General features: G+C 47.4%; 1 protein-coding gene across 1 annotated transcript; it reads right to left on the bottom strand.

The window, feature by feature from the left end:
- Nucleotides 1-1,189: 1,189 nt before the first annotated feature.
- Nucleotides 1,190-24,397, bottom strand: LBH (LBH regulator of Wnt signaling pathway). Its single transcript, XM_090281095.1, has 3 exons — nucleotides 24,147-24,397; nucleotides 21,525-21,627; nucleotides 1,190-1,653 (listed from the first exon to the last, which is right to left on the bottom strand). Exons 1-3 carry the CDS (start codon nucleotides 24,170-24,172, stop codon nucleotides 1,465-1,467), a joined length of 318 nt encoding a protein of 105 aa, XP_090137221.1. The 5' UTR covers nucleotides 24,173-24,397; the 3' UTR covers nucleotides 1,190-1,464.
- Between the last annotated feature and the right edge of the window lie 2,939 nt (nucleotides 24,398-27,336).

Genomic DNA, 27,336 nt, shown 5'->3' with positions numbered 1-27,336 from the left:
TTGAGCCCACCTCTTGGCAGCTCAGTCTGCTCTGAGACAGAGATGGTGTGAGGTTTGTCCCGTATCCTGCTGCCCCTGGTGGTTCTGAACTAGGAGAAGCTCTAAGTCCAAGGCTCATGCTCTTGAGTAACTGTGCCCTTGCCGTGGACAGGTGGGAGGTGGGGAGTGAGGGGGACCACCGTTCCATGCTCCCTCACCATGCCGTCCTCCCACCTGCACCCAGGACACTCGGGGAGAAGCCAGGGATCTCATGACACCCTTAGTTTCCAATCTCGACCCCCCAGGCTGCTGCACAAGAGCCTCCTCACCCCCATCCACTAATTCCCAGGCTTTGCCCGCCCTCCAGATCTGCACTAAACTCACCTCCCCGATGAGAAACAGAAAAAGCCTCTAGCTCTCCACTCAGCTCCCACCAGAAAAACAGGCCAAGAGCCCGCGTGGGAGAGGGTTCTGCAGCTGACCAGGCTGGCGGGAACCCACTGCAGGGCTGGGAGCCACCTTTGCCTGATGGCTGTGGCCCAGGGCTGGGCAGGGCCGTGGTGGGAGGAGGGACGGCCAGCCTGAGAAAGCCCGCCTGCTCTGCGCCTCTGCTCAGACTGAGAGTCTGCGGGAGGCAGCTGCGGAGGACCTTCATGCCCAAGTGTCCCCATCGGTCCTCCAACAAGAGTAGGAAGTAGTCTCACTGCTCCCAAAAGGGCTGAAGGGGTGGGGGGCAAAAAGGATCAACAGGGGAGAGAGCTCAAAAGCACTGCCTCTTAAAAAAATACTCCAGATTACTGCAGGTATGTGAGCCTGCCACAGCCCGAACGGCGGGTCCTTCCCCGAGCACCACCTCTAGCTGGCTTTGCAGGCAGCCAGGTTACACTTTCGCTCCTTTACCTGCCCTCCCTGGTAAGAGCAAACACACCTGAAATAAAAGCAAAGCCTGGCGGTGGGTGAAGCTGAGAGAGAGATGAAGACTTTGTTGTCTGACGCCCCAGCAGCCGGAGCAAATGCTCACTGAGTAGTGCTTCCTGGCTGCCTGTCTCTGCTCAATGTTTTCTTTAAAATGTGTATTTTCTCTTTCGTCTCGCGTTTGTTTTCTTACCCCAAGTGTTCCTTGTTCGCTGTGCACATCCCCCACCCCCAAAGCCCACTGGAATCTCACCAGTGCCTCTAGCTGCTTGAGTTCAGATAATGATCTCAAAGACTCCCGCTCCCCCCACCCCTGCTCAAAGCAGTTTCCTTTCTCAGAAGGCCTTGCAGAGTGTCGCAGAGGGCTCCACTGCTCGACACAGTTCAAAAAAAGAAAAGAAAAGAAAAGAAAAGAAGACCAACTCAGTGATGCGCAGGTGCAAAACAGAAGCCATCGCCTGACGTTTCAGAACGACTGTGGCTCACTCTCTTCTTCCATCACAATAGGAAAGAACACAAGTTCAGGTACAGATGCTGTCTGGTGTGACCCGGGGGGCGTCAGTGGGGACTCTACTGCTCCTTGTCCTCTTTCGCTGTCTCTTCACAGTTGTCTTGCTCATCCTCCTGGACCAAGAACTCCTCGGGGGGCCACCGCAGCTCCCCGCTCTCCACCTCCCCCTCTGTGGGCTCCACCACTATGGAAGGCAGGCGGTCCTTCAGTTTGCAGCAGCGGTCGAAGTCTGATGGGTCGGGGAAGATCTGAAATAAAAGCAGAGCGAGCACCTGGTCATGCGCAGATCTAAAAGGAGAAATTCCATCCCTTCATTTCACATACACGTGCAGGACTGAGCACTTGCTGTTTGCCACACCTGGGATACCGGGGGGAGGGGAGAAGACTGTGAGGCAGGAGCCATGAATCAAATTCTGGGGAAACACAGGAAACCAACCTCAGCCTGAAGCTAAAGTTTTCAGGGCAGCACCCGTGAGTCTCATGGGGTGGGGGGTGGAGGGTAGCCCTGTTTGCAGTTTTCATTTTATTTCTGATAAAAGAATTCAAAATCATGTCATCCCCAGTCACATGTCTGTTTATAGCCAGAGTTTTACCCAGCAGCCCAAAGCATATGACAGGTCCCACAGGTTAAATTCCTCCCAGGATTAGCACCTAGTACGAGCCAGCTACCAGGGGCTTTACATATATAATGCTAAACTAACATGCTCAGACTTAAAGAGGTGCTGCTGACACTATCTTAAAGCATCTCAGGCTTGGAGAAGGCAGAGGCCTGAACCATGCAGCCTGGACATGAGGGACGGAAGGAGATTCAGACCCACGTCTGTTTGACTCCCATGCCCCTGCACTCCACCAATTTATGGGTCTGGATCTTGTTGCAACTGTCAAGGCCACATCAGGGTTGAGGGTGAGGCCCCCAGTCACAGGCAAGCTGGGAATAGAGCCCCAGGCTCCTCTGTCACCTGTGGACAACTCCTGACTCCTTGACAGCTCCACACGTGAAAGAATTTACTTCTCTCTCCTGAGCCCCATCAATGAGGCTTGAAAAATAAAAATAAAACAACTCCTACTGTGTGTCCTGCCCAGAGAGGGGAGAAACCCCAAACCAAGCTATAAAATCAACAGCCTCTCATTCCCTTCGTGTACACTGCCCTGTGACTACAGCTGACCCAATTCTTCGCCCAGCAGATTAAGCATTTCATCCGATGGGCTGCTGGTCCTTGCCATTCACGGCCCTCGGTGACACATCCCAGAGCTGGAGAGGAGCCTCTGTCTGGGACGCTGGGGCTCACAGAATCACATGGCACCTTCAAGGCCAACTTTTCCAACATCTCTATTTGATAGATGAGGAAACTGAGGCCCAGAGATTTGCTTGAGGTCACACAGCCTATTAATGGCAAAAGACAGGAAGGCAAAACCAGGAGCGGCTGGAGACACACATTTGAAGAGATCCTGCCCATGCTTGGCTCAGATCTAGACAAGCCCACGGCAACACACAGGTGTCCTCTGCTCCCCAGAGGTAGAAGTGCTCCCCTATAATCTCAGGCCTTCCCAACTTCCGCAGTGCTATGAGGGTACCCCATCTTACTGCACCCCAACTCCAAGTAGCGTTGTCCCAGTCAAGTCACTGACCATGTCACAGGTCAAGTGGGGCTCCCAGGAATCACGGGCCTCAATGAAACCTCCCCAATCCCTGCAGACAAGTGATTATTAACCATTTATCCAATAAAGCCCTATTGCTGGGGATTAAGCCTTAAGCCAGCCGCACAACCAGGCATCATTAAAGACTTAACAAGCCTTATAAAAAGTACCTAATGGCAGCCAGGAGGAAAACAAGGCAGGGGAGGGGGCTAGAGGAGTGGGGTTGAAAGAGAGCATGGGGCAGGTTGATCCCACTGTGGGCTTTCTATTCCTGACGTGGCCAACACTGCAGTTCTGCTCCTGGACTGTGCTGAGCCGGGAGAGGGTAAGGTGGCCTCTTTGGACCCCTCCTCGCTTCTCACGTGGAGCTGAAGCCCCTCCCTATGGGTGACAACACGAGGTGCCCTTCCAAGCATAGGCTCGAGGAGTGAGCAAGTGGAGTCCCAATGAGTGGAAGCATGCTACAGTCTACAAAGCTCTTTAGAAATCACCCCCTTTAGGCCTTACCAACCCCAGGAGCAGTGAAACCCTCAGGCTCTGAGGGTCACGTGGAAGAGCCAGGATTTAATCCCAGATCATCTGTTTTCAGACGATTTTTAGAAAGTGAAATGAATGGATGCCACTGGGTGAGCATGTCCATTTCACAGACAGAACACTGACCAGTAAGGCTGGGCAAGACTCTAGGTTTTAACTACCCAATCGGCTGCGGGAGGTCCCAAGATGACCCTCTGGGCAGCCAGGTCCAGACGCTGAGTTTCCCAGGCCAGGCAGTTGTTCTAAACCTTCAGGACCTGAGACAGAGCTGTGTCACATCAAAAGGAGATGGACACCTGGCCCAGGATAGACCGTGCCCCTGCCTCCACCCTCGGACCTCAAGGCCAGGGCTGCGCCTACCCTGTGGCTCCCCGGTGAGAGCAGTGACAACCAGATTCTAACTATGATCACCCAGGCTAAACCAGAGCAAAAGGCACGAGAAGCAGCGAGGCCAACAGTGGGAGCAGAACAACCATAAGGGTGGAGAGCAGGGCATTTTGTTTTAAGCTGGGAATAGTCTTTAACCAAAATTGGCATTGGGGGCGGGGGTTGTTAAAATTGTGATAATGATGATGGAAGATGGGCCAGGCGTATTTGGTGATCAGAATCTCTATCTTCACAACAGTCCTGTGAAGCACGTCGTAGTGTGATCCCTAGTGTACAGATGAGGAAACGGAAGCACAGAGAGGGCAAGGGACTTCCTCAAGGCCACGGAGCTGGGAACTGGACCCAAACCCAGACCTAAAGGACTTCAAGTAAGATGTTCATTTGATAACACACTGTGTCAAGCCACAGACCCCAGATTCTCACTATGTCCTTGACCTCAAACCACAACCAATTCCTCTCAATCAGCCTTTCCTCCATTTCTCCTTTTGAGAAGCAAAGTGACCTTCTTATCTCACTAGATGGATACAAGTTCTTGGCAAATACAAATATAATAAAATGCCTTGAGGACATATGCTAAATTCAAATTGGAATGTCCTTTCTGGAACAGTTTCAACGGGACTACGGTAAGTGTTCAATCTGCAGTCAAGAGGGAGCAATACTAACACAGTCATTAAAATAACTCTAAACAATGCCTTTCATACCAGGAGCTGCACAATTAAGTCTTTTAAGTCCTTGGGGGAAGTCTGAGCATTGAACTTCTGATACTGCTTAGTTGCCAGAGAACTTTGCTCCCTCCCTGAATTGTTCAAGCAGGCGTCTTCCGAAACAAAAACAAAAAACAAATTTTTTTTTACACAATCTGTTAATTACATTTTTAAAAATCACTATAATAATCTAACCCTTCCATCAGAGATTTTATTTTATTATCAGATAATACCAATTTGTGCCTCTGAAAATTGTAGCTGTCTCCAAAGACAAACAAAAGGCACCCAGAAGCAAACAGCTTCTCATTTCCTTACATACAGACAGAAAGGCTTGCAAAGTATTGCTGAGTGTCTTGCCAGCACAATCTTATCTACAACAGCTGCTTAAGAGGCTGACCCTAAGGAGGTCAAGATTTTTCCACTAAGTCATGCTTTTTAATCATCTAGGCAGCAGAAAAATGAGAGGTTGCAACTGCTATTTGATGGGGTGGGGAAGGCAGTGGAAAAAAGAACTCAAGTCAGCCTTGCCAAGCACATGACAGGTAGGGCTGAAGCGGCAGGCCAGCCCGGCATGCTTGTTTGCCTGCAGGAACTGGCAGGGAATAAGGAACTGCCCCTGTTCCAAAAAGAAACTGCTTCTGGTTAAACCTCTTACCCCAAAGTGCCCCTTCTCTCTGGATGAGGGAAAGACAAAAAAAAAAAAAAGAGAAAATAAGAAATCCTTTCTCTTCATTCTGCAGCAAAGGCTCACTTCTAGGAGATCCAGAAAGGACGCTGGGGAGGCTCTGATAGGCATTTTGCACCCTCACCCCCAGCAGGGCAGATCCTGAAGCACCCGTCCCCAGCTGTGATTCTCTCGGCGCTGCCCCTTCCTCCCTCTGCCAGTACTGGATTCCACATCCAGCTGTCACATTCGGCTGTCAGGGCTGATGGCTTGGTTAAAACTAATAGACACCAAGTTCTCTCTTTTGCAAATGAAGTGATGTTTTGAAGATCACACACGTCAAGAACATCCTGGGTCCCATGTGTCCCACTGTGCAGAAATAGCAGGCATTCAAACTTGGTAATGGTGAATTTCATAGGAGACACGTCTTTAGGCATCCTTTGTCAGGTGACCTCAAATGCCAACAGGACCCGACGTTTTGGGAACTCAAATAGGTTCACTAGAAATGACAAGGGAACTTTAGGACCTTCTAGGAGGAAGAAACAGTCTGTGAGATGTGGTGTAGATGCCAATATACCAGAATTTCTGGCTGTATGGATCAGAGCTATCTAATAGAACTTTCTGCGCTAATGCAAATGTTTCCTATCTATGCTGCCCAACGTTAGCTACTAGCCACATGTGGCTACTGAGCACTTGAAATAAGGCTAAAATTTTAAATTTTCTTTAATTTGGATTAATATAAAAGTACAGCATATATTAAAATATAAATGTAAATAGCTCCCTGTGGCTACCGTGTTGGACAGCACACGCATAAATGTGTAAATATGAGCACAGTGAAAGCAGGACTGTCCAGGAAAACTCAGGATGTTTGGCTGATGGAGCAGCACAAGCAGCCTCAGAGCAGACGGGGAGCCCCTGGAGATGAGGAAATAGTCAGCAGGCTTTTTGCTTAAGTATAAAAGTTGCCAGTCAGTCAGCTCCCATTTCAGCCATGGAGGGGAACTGAAAGGCAATACCAGGGCTCCAAAGGCCTGAAATTTGGGGGCCTAGCTATCAGCTGTCTGCCTCTAAGCCAGGTGACCTAAACCTGGCTGTCGCTGGGGTAGGGAGAGGAGAGAGATGGCTGGCACCTAGGGTGGAAAATGTGAGTGATTCTGGCTGGACCAGCCCTCCCCCGAGCGCCCTTGCATCCCTCAGCCATCATCCCTGACAAACAACCTGAGCTCGCCACAAAGAGGGCAGAGGGCTCAGCAAAGAGCTGGGAGATGCTAATGGGGAAAGCGGACACCAGCAGGTAGAGGAGATGAAAGGTGGTTAACTGGACACAAAGGGCTAATTACCAGCTCTGCAAGCTGAGACTCTGGGAGCTTGAACATCCTGCTCCTCTTTGCTGGGGCGGAACACAGGCATGCAGGGGCGGCGTGGACAGGGGAGGCAGAGCAGAGGGTCTGAGATGAATAACCAGGTAACTTCCCAAGGAACTGAGAGTGATCTGCTTCTGTGTATGAAACCACACAGTAAGTCCCTTCCCTCTCTGGTTCGAGAGGCAGGAAAAAAGTCAACCCCCAACCCACTATGAAAAATGGCCACTCGCACAGGAGACTGAAAGATCTGGCTTTGACCTGGCCCCATGTCATCTTGTCTCCATGACCATGGTCAAGTCATTTTAACTTCTCTGCGCCACAATCGCTTCCTGAGTATAATGCGGAGGGAATTTCCACTTTACAGTGTTGTTAAAAGACCTCCATGATGCTGCAATTTGAGCACCACCACAGTGCCTGACAGGCTCAAAGAAGGAGAGGCCCATGACCCACCCTTTGGCTATAAATTGGGATTAATTCTAATTCCCACTTTAGGCTCCAAAAATGAAGAGACAAAGAAACATGGTACAAATAAAAGAACAGATCAAAACTCTAGAAAAAGACCTAAACAAAATGGAGATAAGCAATCTATCAGATGCAGAGATCAAAACACTGGTTATAAGGATGCTCAAAGAATTTAGTGAGGACCTCAACACCATGAAAAAGATCCAGTTAGAAACAAAGGATACACTAGTTGAAATAAAGAACAACTGACATGAAAACAACAGTAGAGTGGTGAAGCCAAGAATTAAATCAACAATTTGGAACATAAGGAAGCAAAAAACAAGCAATCATAATAACAAGAAGAAAAAAGAATCCAAAAAAAAAACAGGATAGTGTAAGCAGCCTCTGGGACAATTTCAAGTGTTCCAACATTCACATCATAAGCGTGCCAGAAGGAGAAGAGAAAGAGCAAGAAATTGTAAATCTATTTGAAAAATAATGAAAGAAAACTTCCCTAATTTGGTAAAGGAAATAGATGTGCAAGTCCAAGAAGCACAGAGAGTCCCAAACAAGATGGATACAAAGAGGCCCAGACCAAGGCACATCTTAATTAAAATGCCAAAGGCTAAAGATAAAGAGAGAACCTTAAAAGCAGCAAGAGAAAAGCAGTTAGTTACCTACAGGGGAGTTCCCATAACACGGTCAGCTGATTTCTCAAAAGAAACTTTGCAGGCTACAAAGGATTGGCAAGAAATATTCAAATCATGAATACCCAGCAAAGCTATCATTTAGAATCGAAGGGCAGATGAAGAGCTTCCCAGACAACAAAAAAACAAAGGAGTTCATCATCACCAAACCATTATTATAAGAAATGTTAAAGGAACTTATTAAAAAAAAAAGAAAAGACCAAAACTATGAACAATAAAATGGCAATAAATACATATCTATCAACAATTAAATCTAAAAAACAAACTGAGCAAACAAGAAGAACAGATAGAATCATGGATATGGAGAACATTTTGGTGGTTGCCAGATGGGAGGGGGTGTGAAGGAATGAGTGAAGAAGTGAAGGGATTAAGTAGTACAAATGGGTAGTTACAGAATAGCCATGGGGATGTACAGTACAGTATAGGAAATGGAGTAGCCAAAGAACTTATACGGATGACCCATGGACATGAACAATGGTGTGGGGATTGCCTGAGGAGTGGGCGGATCCTGGGTGAAGTGGGGTAAGGGGGGAAAATTGGGACACTGTAATAGCATAATCAATAAAATATAATTAAAAGGAAAAAATTTTAATGCTAATTCCCACCTTACAGGGCTTTGGAGAGAATGAAACACAAATATGCGTGAACATGTTCCTAATGATGGTTCTTACTAGGCAAAGCTGGGGTTTCCGAAGACCATTTAGAGTGAGGGACTGGAAAGGCAACAGCTATGTCTTCAGACAGGAGCAAGTTGGCGGCACTCCTGGGCTAGTGCTCACAAATTCTAGGCCAGGTTCTTTGGAGACATGGTTTGACTTCATTGTTTCCACCCCAGTGCCTCTGTTTTTCTAGGGCAAGAGTTACCAGCTAGAATGGAAGCCACTACCTTGCTCAGATCCTTGTCTTTCAGTGGAAACCCCTAGAGCTAGAGGTCTTCCCATTATGCACCTCCCCCTCGGCTTACTGCAGAGGTAAGTCAGACCCCTCCTGCCCCTCAACTTCCCAAAGTCTGGGTTTCTTATTTTTCCTCGAGAACAACAATGGATTGGCCTTGTGTGTTTATTCCTTCCTAGGAGGAGCTGGTTTGTAACAATGGGCACATCTCTACCAGCATCCTGCTCTCCAAGGGCTGAATGAATGAGCAGCAACTGATTCAAATGAAGAGTACACCCTACTTTCCACCCCCCTGACAACAGGTGAAGGCAACGAGTATAGTCTTCAAAATACTTAACCCCTGCTATTTTATCATCATTATTATTTTTATTTACATTTTACTGGCTTTTCAAAGGCAAATACGGCTGGTAAGAACAGAAAGAATTCCAGCAAAGGGGCAGAGTGACTACTGACTGGATTCCGGGAGGGCAGAACATTCTCCAGTCTTCATTCAGATGTGAGTCACCTCATTTTCCATCCTTGAGACTCACCTCGCTCAAGTCTTCTCCGGACAGACTGGGGCTACGGAATATCCACCTCACCCTCTCCTACCCTTTTCTGTTGTTTCTAATCCTATAGGAAGGAGATGTGAGCAGAGATTGGAGGCTTTGTAATAACTGTTGGATCGCCTTCCTTTGGATGAAAGATGCTTAAGCCTCTAGCCTTGACTTTAGAAGAAAAGGAAATCCTCTGGATAAACACCTTCTTTCATAAACATCTCTCAAACACACACCCATCCTGCAAGTAAAGAGTTTCAAATTCCAATTAATTAGCACTAATTGCTACTGATAACTAAGGGCCCCTTGAGTTGACTGGCCTTCTGGAATATTAAAGAATGTTCCTCCACGTTTCCCAGGGCAGTGAGAAAAGACTGCAGTTATCGGATGCAGATCGTTTAAAATACCCGCACGCTTTCAACTATATCTCATTGCCCTTTGGAAAGAAGACAAAGCTCCGAGTCACCTCTGGGCCTTTGGGGAGGAGAGATTCCTTTTCTGTCTTCCCCCACTGGTGCTACCAAATGTCCCACAACCACACCTCCTCTCTCAGAAAGCCCGGGCTGACAGAGCTGCTGTTCCCAACCATTCCCTCATTCTTTGTTTTGGAGACAAAAATCTTGAAGATTTTGCCTGGTTCTACAGCCTCCTCATTGTTGTCTGGGGTTCCTTCCTCACCCCCACCATGTGGCTTCCAAACCTACCCCCGTATGGAAACAACTCTTTTAAGTCTAGGCGTCCTTACAGCCCTGCCCCACGGCCTTTGCTCCGCCTCAGTCACCACCACCTACCCCTGCAGCACACGACCAGGCCAGTCAGCCTGCTTTGGCCCTTATTCTCTCTCTTGATTCTCATCACCCCACTCAGGTTCACCTGACCTGTCTAACCTCATCTTCCCAGTGCCTGCCTGGACTTGGAATCATTCTAGCGTTTTCTCCAGACCCAGGCAGCTTCCTGGCTCCACGTGTCCACCTTAGGCTGATGTTGCCCAGTCTACAGCTCCATTTTAACCTTCCCATGACCCGTGAAACATCTCCACCTCCAATTCACCTTGTCCCAGAGTGAGATCATCAGCTGGTTTATGTGTCTGTAAGTTAAAAACATTTTTCCCTCCCAAACAGGAAGTCTTGCTTGACAGCAGGTCCTGTGAAAGAGACCTAGAGATCTTAGTTGGTCGTAGCTGCAGTAATGATGCTCAAAAAACTGAAGCAAACACAGCTATGTTCCTAGTGGTCCACTCATCTCAAGGAGGCCGTCTGCACTAACAGGAAGGTGAAGGGTCTGCTTCCTCTGATTAGACATATTCTGTCCAGTCTAGAACAGTGGTTCTCAAAGCTCAATTCCCAAGGTTCTTCCAAAGAGGGAGTGTCCATGGAGCTAAATATTTTCTTAATAATACTAAGATGTTATTTGCCTCTTTCCCTATGTTGATACTTGAACTAGTGGTATAAAAAATAATGATGGGTGATATTACTGGCACCTTAGCAAGAATTAATGAATGCAGTGATACAAACTGTACCTGTGGACATTGTATTCTTTACCACCTCATGCTCACAATTTAAAAAAATTAATGCTTGCAATGCGCAGCGGTTTTATTAAATATTGACTCTTAAGTACATGTTGTTTTAATATTCTATGTAATGAAGTGGAGAGTCAGCATAAAACACTTTTGCTGCACATCAAAGCCCAGTGATTGTCTGGAAGGAAGAAAAAGCACTGATGTGATTGAGTTGCAGATTGAACTAGCCACCTTTCCACAGAACAGCATTCTTACCTAAAATAAAAAATTACTAACAAACTATGGGTATTTAGACTTGGTTATTAAACACACATGCTCTCAAAAATGAATAAAATGAGCCTCTCACTTCAAAGAAAATGACTGATGATATTTGTTACCAGTGATAAAAATTGAGCTTTCAGGCAAAAATCAGAATTTTGGAAAATTTGTATCAGCTACTATAAACTTGGCAGTTTCCTAATACTTGACAAATTTCTGATAAAGCTAGTAGAGATATTAACCAATATGATTTTTTGACATTATGAAATGAAATGTGTTAACATTTGGAAGATCTGCATAAATCAGTGAGCCTATATTTTCCACTTGATCAATGCACTGTATTATAAAACCAAGCATGACTAAAAGATTTATTCAAAGTGCAAAACAGACTAATGATTTTAATGTACGTGTACAGGAAGTTCATTGATAAGGTTTCAGATTCCACAAGGCCACTAAACTTTAAGAAACCATCACTTTTAGAGTTTAGGTGAAATAGCAAAGAAAAACATATTAAAAGGCTATTAAAAAACATTTCTTCCTTTTCTAACAACATATCTGCCCTGGCCAGACTCTTTATTTACTCTAACCAACACAGACCACAACAGATTGAGGGCAGAAGCAGATCTGACAATCTAGCTGTCTCTAGTAAGACAGATACCAAAGAGATTTGCAAAAATGTAAAACAATACCTTCTTCTCACTGAACTTTTCTGGTTTTGGAAAATAGATTTCTTTGTATTATAAACTGTTAGTTATATTAACATGTAATGGTGTTTTATTATTTTTGAAGGAATTAATAAATACAATATAAAAAGATATAAATCACAAGAAATATAATCAGAAAATACAGGTCCACATAAACATATCTCTCTGGGGGTCCTAAATCATTTTTAAGAATGTAAAAGGGACTAAGATCAAAAAGCGTGAGACCCTCTGGCCTAAAAAAACCCAACACCCTCAGGATGATGACCATGTAAGTCAAGGCTGAAGGTCAATATATTCTATTTTATTTTATTTTATTTTTTAAAGATTTTATGTATTTATTTAGTAGAGAGAGGGGAAGGGAGGGAGAAAGAGAGGGAGACACATCGACTTGAAAGATTGAAGAGGAGCATAAAAGCTGCCTTCGATATCTGAAGGGCTAACAAGGATGGGTGCAGAGTTTTTAACGCTGAGGCTGATCCAGGAGCAACCTGGCGGATTTCCTGTCCCCACACAACGTTCCAACAGAAACCATACAATCGACTCTCCCTTAAAGATGGCAAATCAAGGCCCAATGTGGTGATGAGAGTTGCCTGAACTGACAGAGAGGGTGGCAAGGCCAAGATTAGAAACCGGCCACCCAGCTTCGTAGTCCACCATCCCGCTGTGCTGAGAGCCTGTGAGCTGCCTGTCACTGGAGCCCCTCCGTGGCCCAGCACTGGGTGATTGCAGAGGGCACTCCCGCCTCAGCCAGCAGCCTGGCCCCAACGCAAAGGTGCCCTCCCACACGGGGACACTCTAGTGCCACAGTGTTGATTCCAAGGACAGTGTATATGTCCAAAATTTTGTCTGTCTGTTCCCTAAAAGACTTTTGAAAAACTGTGTCTCCTTTCACACATTTTTAAACTGACACCTAAAACTTCTGATACATTATAAAGCATAACATTTGAAAATAAAACTTTTATGGCACTCTTTTAGATACACTCAGTGGCTGATCAATACCACAACAATTTGGTAACAACAATCACATATAAAAAAATTCAAAAACAAGCTCCTAAGTCAAATCTTATTCCTTTCTTCACTTGACAGTGGATTTCTAGTATACTTCCCTATAGGATTTTTCTTAATATATTTTTATGTTTGGAGGTTTTAAGTCATTAGCTTTTCATACTTCTGTGCAATAAAAAGATGTATTTATGTATGCAAATTGACCCTAAGGCTTATTAATAAAAAAAAAATCTGATTTGGCTTATTGCAGCTATTAGAGTACAACTGATCAATAAACGTACCACAAATAATTATCAAACACAAAGGTACATTTTTTGAGATTGGAGTCTTAATGTGATAGATAGGTTGGATTTATGGAGTTTCCTAGACAGTAACATTTTGAATGATTCATTTGTTTCATGCTACCAGGTTTCTGTATCCTGGGGAAAAGCATCTTAAAGTATTCAGGAGGGTAAGAAGCAGGTCTTTTTCTTATAAGGGGAGGAGGACAATTGTGATAGGAAAGATAGGAAAAGAAAACTGATGAAGCCTGTCTTCAGGAAATGCAATTTTAGAAAAGCAACAAAGGAAGCTGGAGATGTGGAAATTGATTTTCCGAAAATGATCTCTGCTGTCATATCCCTTGGAAAGTTTCTGTGAACCCCAGGGCAGCTGTCCTCACGTTTTAACACTTCGTTAAAACATGAAGTAATAGATACATAGGCCATTTTATGTATTAAAAAGTAATTTGGCGTGAAAACCTCCAATTATTAGAATGCCAAGGAACACAGCCAGGAAGGATCCTGACCTTCAAATGTTATATCCAAGGGAGCAAATGACCAAAGTAATACAGAAATCATAATTTAGTACTAGCTAATCTTTAAGAATGCTTCCATGTAAGAGGATACATTTAACTCTTAACAGAAAAAAATTCCTTCATGGTAACAACAGTGATGTTGGCCTCAGGAAGTCATTATTCCTTCACGTCCCTGCACACGTGATGGTTCAATTCTATTTTGACTGTACTCACATGTTTAAAAAATATTTTCTGAAAAATAAGACTATCACTACATAAATAGAAAACCACTATTATTCATTCTAGGCAGTACCCATAAAAATACACTAACATTTTAAAAGTTTGTCTATGTGACACCTAAATTAACTTTTTAAACCATCAGGAGTATGTGGACCCTCCTGGAACACTGGCCAGGCTGTTTACTTGTTGCAAAGCGCCTGGAGCCTTGCAGAGTTGTTGGACAGAAGGCCCTTGTGCACTGGGCCCAAGACTTCCATTATGTTCCGATGTACTTCTAAGAGCTCAGTCCATCCTTGATTTCAGGGAAGCAATATTTCTAAACCATGGCCATCCCATGAGCCAGACCTGGAACACCAGAAATACCAAGATGGCTGAGGGGACTAAATGTCCATCTGTTCAACCATCATGGGTCTCCAGGCTGAGGTGACTTCACTGGTTTTTCTTAAGGTTGCAATGTGCCCCAATGTCATTAATAGAAGAAAGAAGATAAGTAGGGCAATATGTATATTTGTATACAAATACATGTGTGTAATTTTGTCAACATACCCACTGTGTTCACCAGCTATTTTGCAACACTGGCTAATTGCCTAAACATCATCAATTACTATCATCTCTGCTCAAAATAAGCAATTAAAAAACTAGAGGGAGATGTACAACATCTCCTAACCATTTAAAAATAACCAAACACCTTTCAGACTCAATCCACAAAGCTCCTCTATTATTCCATCTCTATGGATTTTACACCCCTGAGTTCTATTTGCTAGAGCTTTCAATTGCTGGAAACTTAGATTTTGATATACTCTTTAATTTGTTTTCTGTTTTTAAGGTAATATATAATCAAGAGGTTTAATAATGTTTAATCTCTTTGAATCAGTAACTCCAGTTCCAGGAGTTTATTCCAAGGAAATGAATAGGACCTGTACAGAGACTTGTCTTAAATGAGGTGCAGAGCAGTGCTCTTTATAAGTACAAAACATGCCACAACCTAAATATTAAGCAATAAGAAGTGGTACATAACAAAATAAAATGCCATTTTACAAAGAAAAACAAATGACAGGAATATAGTCATAATATTATAGTAAGTGAAAAAAAGATTCACTAGAGCATACACAGTATTATCTCAATTTAAAAGTATATAAATGCATAGCAGTATACTGGAAATAAACAGACCAAAATAGTTCGGTAATAAGAATATGAGTATTTTTAAAAATACTTTTCTATATTTTCTTAAATTTCTAAAAGGAATAAATATTGCCATTATAACACACACACACACACACACACACACAGAGCCTTGGGGAAGCCAAAGATGCTCTTCAAATCCAGGATAAGCAAAGCAAGTATTTCCACTTTCCAAAAAAAGACAGGAGGTATACTATTATTTCCACCTGGGAACCACTATTAAATTCAAGGTATTCTCTTAATTCTGCCTGGAAACCATCTTCAGATTCAAATTTGGGGAAAGTGAGACTTAGAGATCAACCATCTCTGGACTGAGGTTTGTGAATGCCTTCCTTGCTCAGGCCAATTCTACTTGGAGAAATTCAGAAACTTCCTTCCCATTGACTCCAATAAAATCCCTTGTCGAGAAGCAAGCTGTCTATGCTGCTTCAGCTAAATGCTTGGGCGCCTCTTCCATACAGTTTACCAAAAAGGAGCTTCTGACAGTGCGAGGCAATTAATTCTCACAGGGAGGGGACCGAGGGAGCTCTTCAACATCCCTTGAGATCTGATTGCTAGCTGGACAACAGCCTGGAGAAACTTTGGCTAATTTTAATTTTATAAGACAGGTCTGTGCGATAAGCTGACAAGTAAAGCAGCAGACACAGTCTTCGATTAACTGATCAAGAAATCCTCCTGAGAGGGGCTCACGGACAAGGGAAGGGCAGGTGGCGAAGTGACCGGCAGCAGAGGTGGCACAGCAATTAGGAGACTAGAAGGAGTGAAGCCCCATTGGCTCTGAGCTCCGGTGAATGAGGACCCATCTTCATACCCTCCAAGGATAATTTTAGGACTTGGGCCTGAAAGATCATTTCAGGACATTCACTAGACACCCAGGAATAGCTCTTGGCTCCAGTCACAAGATTCGCCACCCAAACTCATCCCTTTCCCTAATGGTACAATCCTCCTTTCTACCCAACTTGGGAGACTGAGCTGAGAAAATGCTGATCCTGCAAAAATCTATGCCATGGTACAGCCAAGGTAGAGGGATCATTCGCAGTACGGATAGGGGGGGCGGCAGGGTCCAACCAATCACTCAGCACTCGGTAAGCAACTATTGCAGGACATGGTGTCCAGCACTGTGGGCACAAAGCGCAGTCTAAGATGCAGACCCAGCTCTAGAAGTGATGAACACACCAGCACTTGAGAGGCGTCAGGCCTAACACAGGCCCTTTGAGGGAAGGCCGGTTGTATGGTTCTAGTGTGCAACGTGTTGGCTAGGAAAAGTGAAGAAAGCTTGTTCTCTCCCTGGACGGGCTACAGACTCCCTGTTGTGACCACGGCGTGCGTGCGGGGGGGATTCCCCCATGGGAATAATTCCAGCCCTCTGCAGGCCCTAACCCAGGGGCATTCCAAAACAGAGAACACAATGTTTGTGTCTAGGATTTGGTCCTAGGAAGGAAGGTGCTGGATCCCTCACACAAAGTGGACTTGATCTGAACAGAGTATATATTGACTCAAAAAGAGGCAGACTGCAGACACAGGCCCAATGCCACTCAAAGAAACAGACTCCTTGTGCTTCTAACTCGTGTGGCCCTAACTGCCTGTTCTGCATCACGTAACTATGATTTGTACCAAGGAGAAGGCAGGGTAGGGTGGGGGAGGGACAGGAGAAAGAAAACTCGCTGTGATTCCAGTAACATGTTGTGTCCATGGCTGGGCGTCTCCTGCCAAGTGTTTTGGAATTTTAGCTTTATATCTCTCCAGGGACAACTGGGGCCTTTTAAGTCTGATGTTGTGAAAGATGATTTCCTGGTGACCATGGGACTTCCACGCGGCTGCTCAGCAGACATGTGGGGTACCACAGCTGGGGGTAACCAATGGGACGAGGGGCACAAGGAAGAAGAGACAAAGGTGGTTGATGAGTTATGCCCAGAACAACCTCGTGAGCAGGGACGCAAACCAGGAAGCTCTCTGGGGGCTTAACTCAGAGAAGCTCAACCCATTACACACTTCAATGCATATATTTACAGAGGAGGGAACGGCTCAGGGAAAGCCAGGCTCAGGGGGTCTTCAAAAAGGAAGGCTCGGCGTAGATGTGAGGGAAGACGGTGTTTCTGAACTGCCGCCTGACTTGAGTGATTAAAACGAAGCCTGTGCTTTGAGAGAGGAGTCGCTGCTTCTGATAAAGAGTGAGGAAGGGGAGAGAAAGGAGTCAGCGATTATTGGGCCAGGGAGATAGAAGAGGTTGGGAAATTCTGTCCAGGGAGACGCTAGTTCTCAGCCAGCACAGTGCTTTAGATCTGCCCTAATGCAGAGCTAGAACTGAGGCTCTCGGGGCTGCTGGAAACAAATGACAGCGTTGTGGCAGGAAGGGGTCACTGCTGATGTCCCTCCTCCCTACATATAAAATACAGGCTATCCCTCCCTCCTGTTTTGGGAAATGCAGGGGAAGACGCAGGGAAGCTCTGAGCTCTGTGGATCAAAGGGAAGGCACAGGGCACAGTGGCATGGTGGCCCGTGAAGACCCTGCTCCTTCTGGTTTACAGCACGCACCCCCAACCCCTGCTTCCCTGAGAAGGAGAGCCAGCTGCCCGTCTGACTGGGGGATGGACATCAGATGACAGGAGCATGTGACCAAGAACAGTGGAAGGAATCCAAAGGGCAGCGGTAAGGGATGTGTGTACTGATCAGAGAGGAATTTTAAAAAACCTGGAGAAAGACGAAGTTATCAGCTCTTGGTTCGGATGCTTTAGAAGGGACAGTTTTAGGGGCAAACTGAGGAGCCATATCTCAGTCCAGGGCGTAGCAAGGGCAGTAAAACTGCAGAAGCCTCAGCATGCTGCGCTGGGGAACTTGGGCTGTGGCAGCATCAGTGGCCTCAAGCAAATGCCCGGGAGCCTTCCCTACTCGGGACCCAGGCCAACTAGGGGCAGCAGGGAAGGAGACCCAGTCAGAGAGGCATTCCAAAGTGCCCCACGCACACAGCCCACAGAGCCAAGGGAGGGCCTGCAAGGCAGCCTCAGACCTGGCTCCTTGGATTAGGAAAGGGAAGACAGCCTTGCATGGCAGACATTCTGTCCCAGGGAGGGACAGCAGGAGGCCCACAGATGCAGTGTGGGGAGGGAGCTGCAGCCATCAGGGACATAAATGTCTTCAATGAGACCCTCCCACTCAGCCCGGGTGAGCTGGCTGCCACCCACAGCCAGCCTGAAATGTACTCAGACTTTCTAGTAACCATTTACTCACCCACCCAGTGGGTGTTAAAATTCATGCCAAGTGAGTATGCAGATATGAATTTCTCATATTGCACTAACTCTCTAAATAAATGTTAAGACAAAACAAGGCATCGGCTCTGTCAACTTTTTTATACACGCTCACAAAATAGCACTAACTTCCTAAGCACGAGAGGTAGGGCTTGCCTGAATCTTTCGGGCGATAAAAAGGCATCTGTGTGAAGCCATGACAGGCATGAGACTGATAAGGCCCTTTACAGATCTTGAAGCAGAAATGAAGGTGGCCAGCTTTAGAAGCAGGAGACTGGATGTCACTGAAATCACCAGCCTCTTAGCACCTGCTCTGTGAAGGCCCTGAGCCAGCAGGCACCTTGGGTTGGGAAAGGCTTATGGGCACCAAGAGGGTAAGAAGTCATCTCCTGCCCTCAGAGACGTGGGCAGCAAGAAGGTAAGGCGGACCCATATATCCTCAAAACGCAGTGCAGCATGATTTCAAAGCACAATACGCCACAGGTGTTGAAAGAGGTCATATCTGGGGCAGAGAAATCAGAAAAGCTGCGTTCTCGGTAAGGCTGGAAGGTGGGAGAGTAACTGACAAAGCCTAATATGCCTATTTATTTTATGACCTTGATTCAAGGTCAAATCACAAGCCTGAGAGTCTATTTCATCTGCCAAGTCGGGATTGATGTCTCCTTCCCACTTTCAGTTCCTTGGAAAAGCAGGTCTCAGTGAAAAGCCACATACTATTATTACCCTCAGGCAGAATGCCAAGAACAGAGCTCTGAGATCTTCCGCCCCCAGATCTGAGCCCAGCCTGAGCATGCACAGCGGACAGGCTGCGGCCAAGTGCAGTCCCAGCCAATCCCCAGAGCTCTGGTGGGAATGTGTTTAATTTGAAGGCACTAGCTTTGAGCGGGGTTCAGAGCATATCCATCATACGGCAACTGTCAAGCCAGCTCTCTGCAGAGCTCGCACCTGATATCAACCGGGGCAAGCCAAGGGGTATCTGGAGATGAAACAAAGTTATTAGAGGCAGAGCTGTCTTCTCAAAGTCCTAATCTTCACTTAAGACCAGCCCCAGTCTGACCTCAATCCAAGCCTTTTCATTGCCACCCACACCTGGACTGACCGTGGGGTCTGCATTGCTCCACCAGAATGCCTGAGTTCCATTTGTTATGTACCTGCTGGCTTCCCACGTGAGCCCTGAACCCTCTGTGCAAGCGCCCAGCACAGCACGTTACACAGATCAAGTAGCCAATAAATGCTGCCTGGTTCAAGATTACCACCTCTCTCCTTTCTCTTCATCAGGCAACCAGAAGACCTTTTGAAATCTTGTGACAGACTTAGAAGTTCCAGGTATTTTGAAACTAGAAAGTAGTCCCCACCCAGGCAGCAGGGACAAGTTTCCTGAGGGGCTGTGAGAACTGGGTGGTGGCCCTCCCAGTCCAGCACCACAGAGAAGATTTGAGGGTCCATTCCTCAGGCAGCACCAAGACATTTCAGGAGTCCAGAGGTGATTTGATTTTCCTCCTGCCGTTGTGGCCCCAACTCAGCCTTCCTCACCCAGTGTGACAGCCCTGTCCTTCAACGTCACCTGCCCTCTCCCTCAGACCCAGCAGAATGGCCTGAAGGACTTAGAAGGTTGAGAAAAGTGCCCTGAAGGACTTGGCTCTTTATCCTGGGACATAGTCAAAAGGAGAATATAAAAAGTGCACACAACACATACTGACCACTGTGTTTGGAAAGGTTCTGTGATGGAAATCTAAAACTCAGAACTGAAAGAAAACCTCACCTGTAACCACAAAGAGATTCAGTCTGATTCAGTGGCTTGGAAACTGGTATTTGAAAACACCCGAGCTGGTGAGCCAGGAAACTTCTGCCCTCCCACCAGCTATGTGGCCTTGAATTGTCTCGCTCAGACCCACTCTGGGCGTGGAGGGTATAAAACTACCAGGAAAGGGTATCCCCTTCTCCCCCCATGCCCCCTCAGGTCACCTGAATATTTATTTCCAGCCAGCAGAAGAGAGTCGACCACAGTGACACAAAACAAAGGGGCCTTCTTGAATCTCCAACCATGTCTGTGGGTGACTCTGCTGTCACCTGCCAATCTACTTTACCCAAGCTGAGCTTTCATTTAGGCAGTTTTTGATCACCTCCCTCCATGGCACCCACCTGGTTTCCATTTGTTTCTTCCTTTACAAAACAAATGCCCTGGAATTGGTCTAAGGAACGACTAGCCAGAGCAAAACTGGATTCTAGCCAAGAACCAACCCAAGGTACAGACACATGATCCTTCAGAAGAGCAAGGCTTTGGAGTTCGAGACCCAAGTCACCTACTCAGTCTGAGCCTGTTTCCTCATCCACGGGACAGAGCTGGAATTCCCTGTTCAGAGCTATGGTCGAGAGTGAATGAGGATCACCTGTACAGTGTGTGGCCCACAGCGGACATTCAGTTAATATCTGCTGAATGGGCCCATCACACCCCCAGTTTTCTTCCCCAGGCCCGGTACCCTACACAATTCCCCTAACCCCAAGGTCTTCCCTTAAAAATAGACTCCTTCCTCTCCCAAATGTAACAACCTAGGTACTCTCCTTGGAGTTCTGCCCCACAGGGAACTGAAGGTGTTCTGAAGCCGTCTGGGGGCCGTGGAGGAGCAACGTGGCAGACCAGAAAGATCACTGTGCTGAGAATCCAAAGGTCTTACTTAGGTCACTTTTTTGGTCCTTTATGTATTTTTAATCCACCACACAGGATAATTTCTAAGCTAGACTCCAGCAGCGGCGCCCTGAGATAGCCTCTCTTTGGGGAAAGCTCTCCTCAACTCTAAGTAGTTTGAACATTAACTCTGTTAGCATCGGTTGGTCAACCATCAACCTGAGGAAGAAAGCAGCATTTGACACAGCTATTCCTCCACCAGCTCACCCTTACCCATTAGTGGCCCCTCATAGCTATGTTCCCACTGCCCAAGGCATGGCTGGGAGGGGAAGTTCTCTCTGAACTGACTATACAAATTATTTCCTCCCTAGCTACCAGGAATGGGAGAGCCCATAGCCACCAGGATGACTGACCAATAGCATCGGCTCATCTTTACTGAACCCTTACTGTGTCCCAGGGACTATGAAAGCCTTACCTCTTGTCATGTTGAATCCTCACAGTTCTTATGAGGTAAAGTATATTATTGCTCCTTTTAAAGATGAAGAAACTGAGGCTTACTGCCATTGGAGGACTTTCCCAAGGTCACACAGCTCTTATAAGTGGCACTGGGATGCAGAATCAAGTCTGCCACCAGACCCAGCAAAAGCCACTGGTCTCTGAAGAGCTAGAAGGAACCCAATATTGAACGCAACTCACCTGATAGGAAAGGCCATCCTTTCGGGGGTTGAGGCCAATCTCCTCCATGGATGGGGTGCTCATCATCACCTCAGTCATCTCGGCTGATCTCAGATAGTTAGGGCTGCCAAGAGACCCAGACCCAAAGTCAACAAACACACACACTTGCACATTCCTACTCTTGGTGCACTCTGCTGTTAGATCAGGGGATTGTCTGGAGGCAGGATGAGAGGTGTTCAAAACAGAACTCGCAGAAAAACAAACTCACACCCTAAGGAAGTGCCTTCCAGTGCAGAGCATCGGGGCTCTCAGGCTCGAGCAACAAAGCCCATTATCTGAAAGCTGCTCTGGCAAACCTCCTCTCCCCTCCTCTCCTGTACTATTCCCCACTGGCACAGACGGACTCTGGATTTTCTTTTAAGTGGCAGAACTAGAAAACAAAACAAAACGGTAGGTAGCTGAGTCCACCTGTCTATTAAAAACAATTCAACCCTTCTCCAGGGGAACAGCATATTATTATTACATAATAACAACAGGTCAACCTCAGGGAAACCAAGTCTAATAATACTGCCTTCCTAAATTTTTCTCTGTCTCTGTGGTGTTTCTTTTTGCAAAATGCCCCATTTAAAGCCCCAAGGGGTCAGCTTTCTGCAAGCTTCACATCTGCCATCCAACCCCCTTTTCTAGTCCCAGCCACAGCAGCTGCAAACTCACAGCTTGAAAAACATCCCCTGGATTAAAAGCCTTAAGGATGCCCGGACTCTGATTGCAAAGGAAATTTCCAGAGGGGCCAAGCTGGCCCACCAATGGCAGACATGTGAAAGTGCTTTGTACTCTGTAAGCAGGATACAAACGTTCCATTATCCTCACATAAACCATGGGCACATACAGAGTCCCGACAGCATGAGGCCGAGTGGTACATACCGAAGTCACAACACCCAATATTTTCAGGCCTTTACACATGGTTTTAAATAATTAAAAAGTTGAATAGGTTTAGAGAGACTATGACTAAAAAAACAGGAGTACCAAACTCTTTTTCATTTTATGGTTACTATAGAATAGAAATGGCACTGAATTTGGAAACAGAAGGAATAGTTTATGGTCCTATTTCTGCCACTCAAGAGCTGTGTGATCTCCAACAAGTCATAACTTCTCTGGGCCACAGGTGCCTTATTTGTTGCTACCATGATGCTAATAAGGCATATCTCGCAGTTACACTAAAGGGATAATCTGAGGGATGGGGTGAGTATTGCAAACTATGAAGCACTAATCAACTACAAAATAACCCCAATTCTTAATTTCTCAGGGGATAATAACCCCGATGGGGTCTAAGGGGTTAGAGCCTTGGCAAGTTTTGAGTGACCAGCGGCACAAAGCCTCCAGGAACCCGCCTTCAGTCTCACCCGTATGGCACCTGGCTGCTCACACACCGCGAAGGTGGTGGGAAAGGTTGGCCCCAAAGGAGGAGGGCCTAAGAGAAGATGCTGGGTTTTGGAGCAAGTTTCAAGTCAGGAGCTGGGGCTCCAAAGGCAAGTTACCTCCTGGGTCCATGGAAAGGCTGCCGCCAAACCCCTCACCCCAACCCCCAAAGTATTGGACCAGAAGAGCGAGCGCGCACAGGGCTCTCGCCTGGCTCTTCGCCTGGTGTAGGGGCGCTCGCTGCTCGCGTGGACCCGGGAAGTTGAAGCGAGAAGCATGAACTTTCCGGTGCCTGGGCTAAGCAGGACCGCGCCAAGCTAGAGCCTGCGGGGCCGGCCGGGCTCTCCGCGCCCGCACCTGAGAGCGCGCTCCGGAGCCTCCAGCGCTAACCCCCCACCCCACCCCGGCCGCTCCTCCTCCTTTACAGAGCAGGAAGGAAGCAGCAGCCGGCGATCAAGTCTCAGCGGCCTGGGGCCTCGCTCCGCAACCGGAGGGGTGCCAAAGCGCATCCTTCCCAGTCCTGATCCCTAGTCGGCTGTAAACCCTCGCCACCCCATGCCCGGCCCAGACTCCTTCTAGCTGGGGCCCGCGAGGGCGGCTCCTCCCCAGCCCAGGCCCCCACAAAAGCACGTTGGTTTTTAAGGGCTTATGGAAAGGGAAGGCATCGGGAAGGTGCAACGTGCGCTTGGCTGCTGCTTGTGGCTTCGGACAGGCTATGTGTGGGAGAGCATTGCCCGCAACCCCTCTCGGCTCTGCAAATGCCGTCCCTGCACCAGCTCAGCCCCGCTGCCGCCGGCCTCAACGCCCAGACTTGCAAGCAAACAAAAAGAAAAAGGGGAGGGGCCCGAGGAAAGCAGCAGCCCCCAGCGCCAGGCGGGGCTCGCGCCTCCTGCAGCCCTCCGCACAGGGAGTTTTATTAGCGGGGTTCAAGTGTGACCTCTGATTCTCCCCTCACACCATCATCACCATATATTACACCTTCCCAGACGTCCTTTAAGTGAGGTCTTTCAGTTCACTTCCTTTGTCTGGATGTTCTCAGCACCACCTTCCCCCACCCCCATCTTTGCAACCTTGACGTTGACTCTTGCACGGGCTTTGGAGGTGGGTTAGTGCCCGGCACCCGCGCCGCCTGCTTTCTTTGCACCCGAGCCGTCACGAACAGGCGCCCGGGCCTCGCAGCCACAGCCGCAAGACAGATGCCCGCTGAGGGCGCAGGATACTCACCAGTGAATGGGGAAATATACAGACATGAAGTCCTAGGGGAGGCTGACCCACGCCCTTGGGATTTAAAAACGGTCACTGCGCCCCGAGTAAGGATGTCACGGGCGCAGACAGGCTCGGCAGGCAGGGAGCAAGCGGTCGAATACCGGCACTGGGCGTTCGCCGGTCCGCCTTCCGGAGACAGCCCCAAAGTCAGCTGCGTCGGCAAAGCAGACGGAGCTCTGGGATCTCCACAGAGCTCGCGGCCCCACAAAGAGCCCGGGAAGCCCTATTTATAAGGGCGGGGGCGGGGCTCGGCCCCGGGAGGCCCCGCCCCCCGTCGCCCACTCCTGGAATAACGTCACTAAAATCATGAATGGCTTCAGCGCTCGCAGATTCTGCGAGCTGCAGCTCGGGGGCGCGCTCGGCTCTGCTACTTGAGGGCCGTGGTTTGCTGCAGCTTCCAGCCCGGCCCCCTGCCCACGACTCACACACGCAGACACGCAGGTGGGCACGCGCGCGCGCTCACACATCGGGGCTGGAGTTCAATGTCAACGCTGCTTAGCGCTTACAAAGTGGCCGGCGTTGGCGACCCCTCCCAGCAAGCACCCCTGGGGACTGGGGGGCAGAGGACCGTGGGCCTGAGGAAGGCGCTGGACCCTTTCTGGACTGGACAGCTTTGCGTCTGCGCTGCGCCGGCGGAGAGCAGCATCCCCCCGACCCTGGCTGCCTGGAGGCAGCGTTCTCCTTTGCACCCAGTCGCCGTCCCCAGCCCACACCTGGGGACCCTGCTTCAACGTTCATCCCCGAAACTAGGCCTCTCCCTGGCATCCTCGCCCGCGGCACCTCGATCACTGCGCCCCAGGCGCGTCCCCTCCTATCCCTTGCAAGCTGCGTGGATATTAGAGCACCGCTTAAAAGAGACGTTGGGAAGATGGGAGGGGACGAGGAGCTGGAGGGACCGAGAACCCGCGGGGGTCGCCTTAGCCTGCTAGGGGCTAGTTTGCTACGCCAGGAGGTCCATGGAGAGTTTTGTCTGTGTAAGAAAGGAAACGGTGTCGCCTTAGGGTTCTTCCATTGGACACACACACACTCACTCACACACACAACCCGGCGGCGCGGGGCAGGGGTGCGGGTGGGCGCCGCTCAAGCACAGCCCAGCAACCTTGGTTTCCTTGGATACGATCCAAGGAGAAGAAACAAAGAGCTTCAGCGGAACCCCCTATACACTGCCCAGGAATTGCAACTCCCGTAGTCTGTCCAGGCGGTCAGCCTAAGCAGCCCCCAGAGCCAGGATGGGAGTCTGCCCCTCTGTGGCTGGAGTGTATTGCTTCACACCTCTACTCCAGAAACACCTGTAAAAAAGCCCTATGAACCATTTTACTGGGGATAGAGGATGTATGCGTAGGAGGAGGGGGGCGTATAAAAAACTTGGCGGAATTAAATGTGCTTTAAAGTCAGTCAGCTCTTTGAAAGGTAGTGAATGTATTGAAATCCATTTATATGTGCTTAGAAGGGGAAATACATAATCCTATCTCAAGTACAGGATGATAGGATCAATGGGGAGGGTGGAAGAGGCCCTCATAATTTTCATCAGCTCTCTCAAGGCAACCCAAATAAAAAGAATTGATAAGAATTGATAATGATTATTGACTGTGTATATTAACAAGAATTGATAAATATAATCAAAAACAATTTTGCTATTTTTGATCATTCAGCTATACCACCTGAGTAAAAACAGTGTACTTTCTAGGAAAATGCAGCTTCAAGACAAGCCCCCAGTTGCTCCCTCCAAACAGCGAAATTCAGGAGCTTCTTCTCTCCATCCCTGCCTAACAAGATAAATCAGACATTGACTTGTGCTGCCAAGTACCACCTCCATTCTGGTCCTGATGGTGGGCAATGCTTCTACAGACAGGAGCTGGTGGGGGATGCTCCAGGTGTGGGGTTACTGTTAGGGGGCTGCATGTTTATGCCTTTTGCATAGGGTGGGGAAGTTTCTCAAAGGCTGGGTGTGACATTGTCATTTACTTAACCAAAGGAAAAGCCAATACTTGGAGAGCTGGTTTGTAGGCTGGGACTTTTGGGGCCCTGAGCTAGGTCTTAGGTAAGCAGGACCAACCTGCCATTTCTCCCCAGTAGCAATCCCTGGCAAGACCTGGATGAAAGGACTTGCCTTACCACTTTTACATACGAACAGCACCGTTTTATATATTTGTGATTATTGCTTTGTGAAACTTTCAAAACTCAGAAAGCGACTCTCCCACCCTTACCGCCTCCCCCCCACCCCCACCACATATCCCTAAAGTGTCAAAATGGCCTTATTTTGGAGCAGATGGTGGAAAATAAGACCTCCACCAGCAGATATCTGGCCTCTGGAAAAATACCTACATTGGAGAACATTGAGGTACTTACTTGGGGCCTACTCTAAGGGAAATGTTGCATTAATACCCATTTTAACTAAATTTCACCTCCATCAATGAGTTGAAGTAGTAAGTAAGCCTTGAGTTGTGACCCCAAATCTGTACTTTCTGTTTCCCTTCTGGGACTACAGTGGCACATTCATTCATTTGAAAATATGGGAGGTATGGGGCTGAACTTGGATACAACTATAACAAGTATGCCATTCCTCAATCATAATACTTCATATAGTGCCCTGTGGTTTTTCAAAGTGTTTCCATAAACTCAGCTTTCAAAAGAACAGAAGAGTAACATAGCACAGCTTACAGCCCTCAGTTTACAATATGCAAACTGAGGCTGATATAAATTGGGGGATTTGCAAAAGATCACACAGCTACTCTGTTACATAGTACTGACTTACTGCATTTTCTTCAGATCACTAAAGACACGGGGGTATGTGTCCTACAGACTGATCATTTCTTCTTAGTATCCTGAGGTTTCTCTCCCCATTGCCTTTGAATAAATGAAGAAAAAAGAAACACAAGAGAATGAAGTTACTTAGAGCCCCAGAAACCTAGAGCTGAAAGAGACCTTCCAAATCACCTACTCCAGTTTCCTCATTTTACAGGTGAGAAGACACCTAAGAGATTAAATGGCAGGTCCAAGGTCACCAGGCTATTAAGTGGTGTAGATGGAACCTGAACGCTGGCCTTCAGACGGATGGTCAAATGTTCTTTCCACTACAACCCTAGGTCTTGTAATGCCCTTGCCAAGAAGTCAGCAGTAGAAGTCAAAAACATGATCTGGACTCTAA

This window comes from Furipterus horrens, unplaced genomic scaffold, assembly GCF_987537825.1.
Source record: "Furipterus horrens unplaced genomic scaffold, mFurHor1.1.pri manual_scaffold_6, whole genome shotgun sequence".
Classification (NCBI taxonomy): domain Eukaryota; kingdom Metazoa; phylum Chordata; class Mammalia; order Chiroptera; family Furipteridae; genus Furipterus; species Furipterus horrens.
The sequence above is the reverse complement of the archived record's forward strand: the minus strand, read 5'-3'. Positions and strand labels throughout refer to the sequence as shown.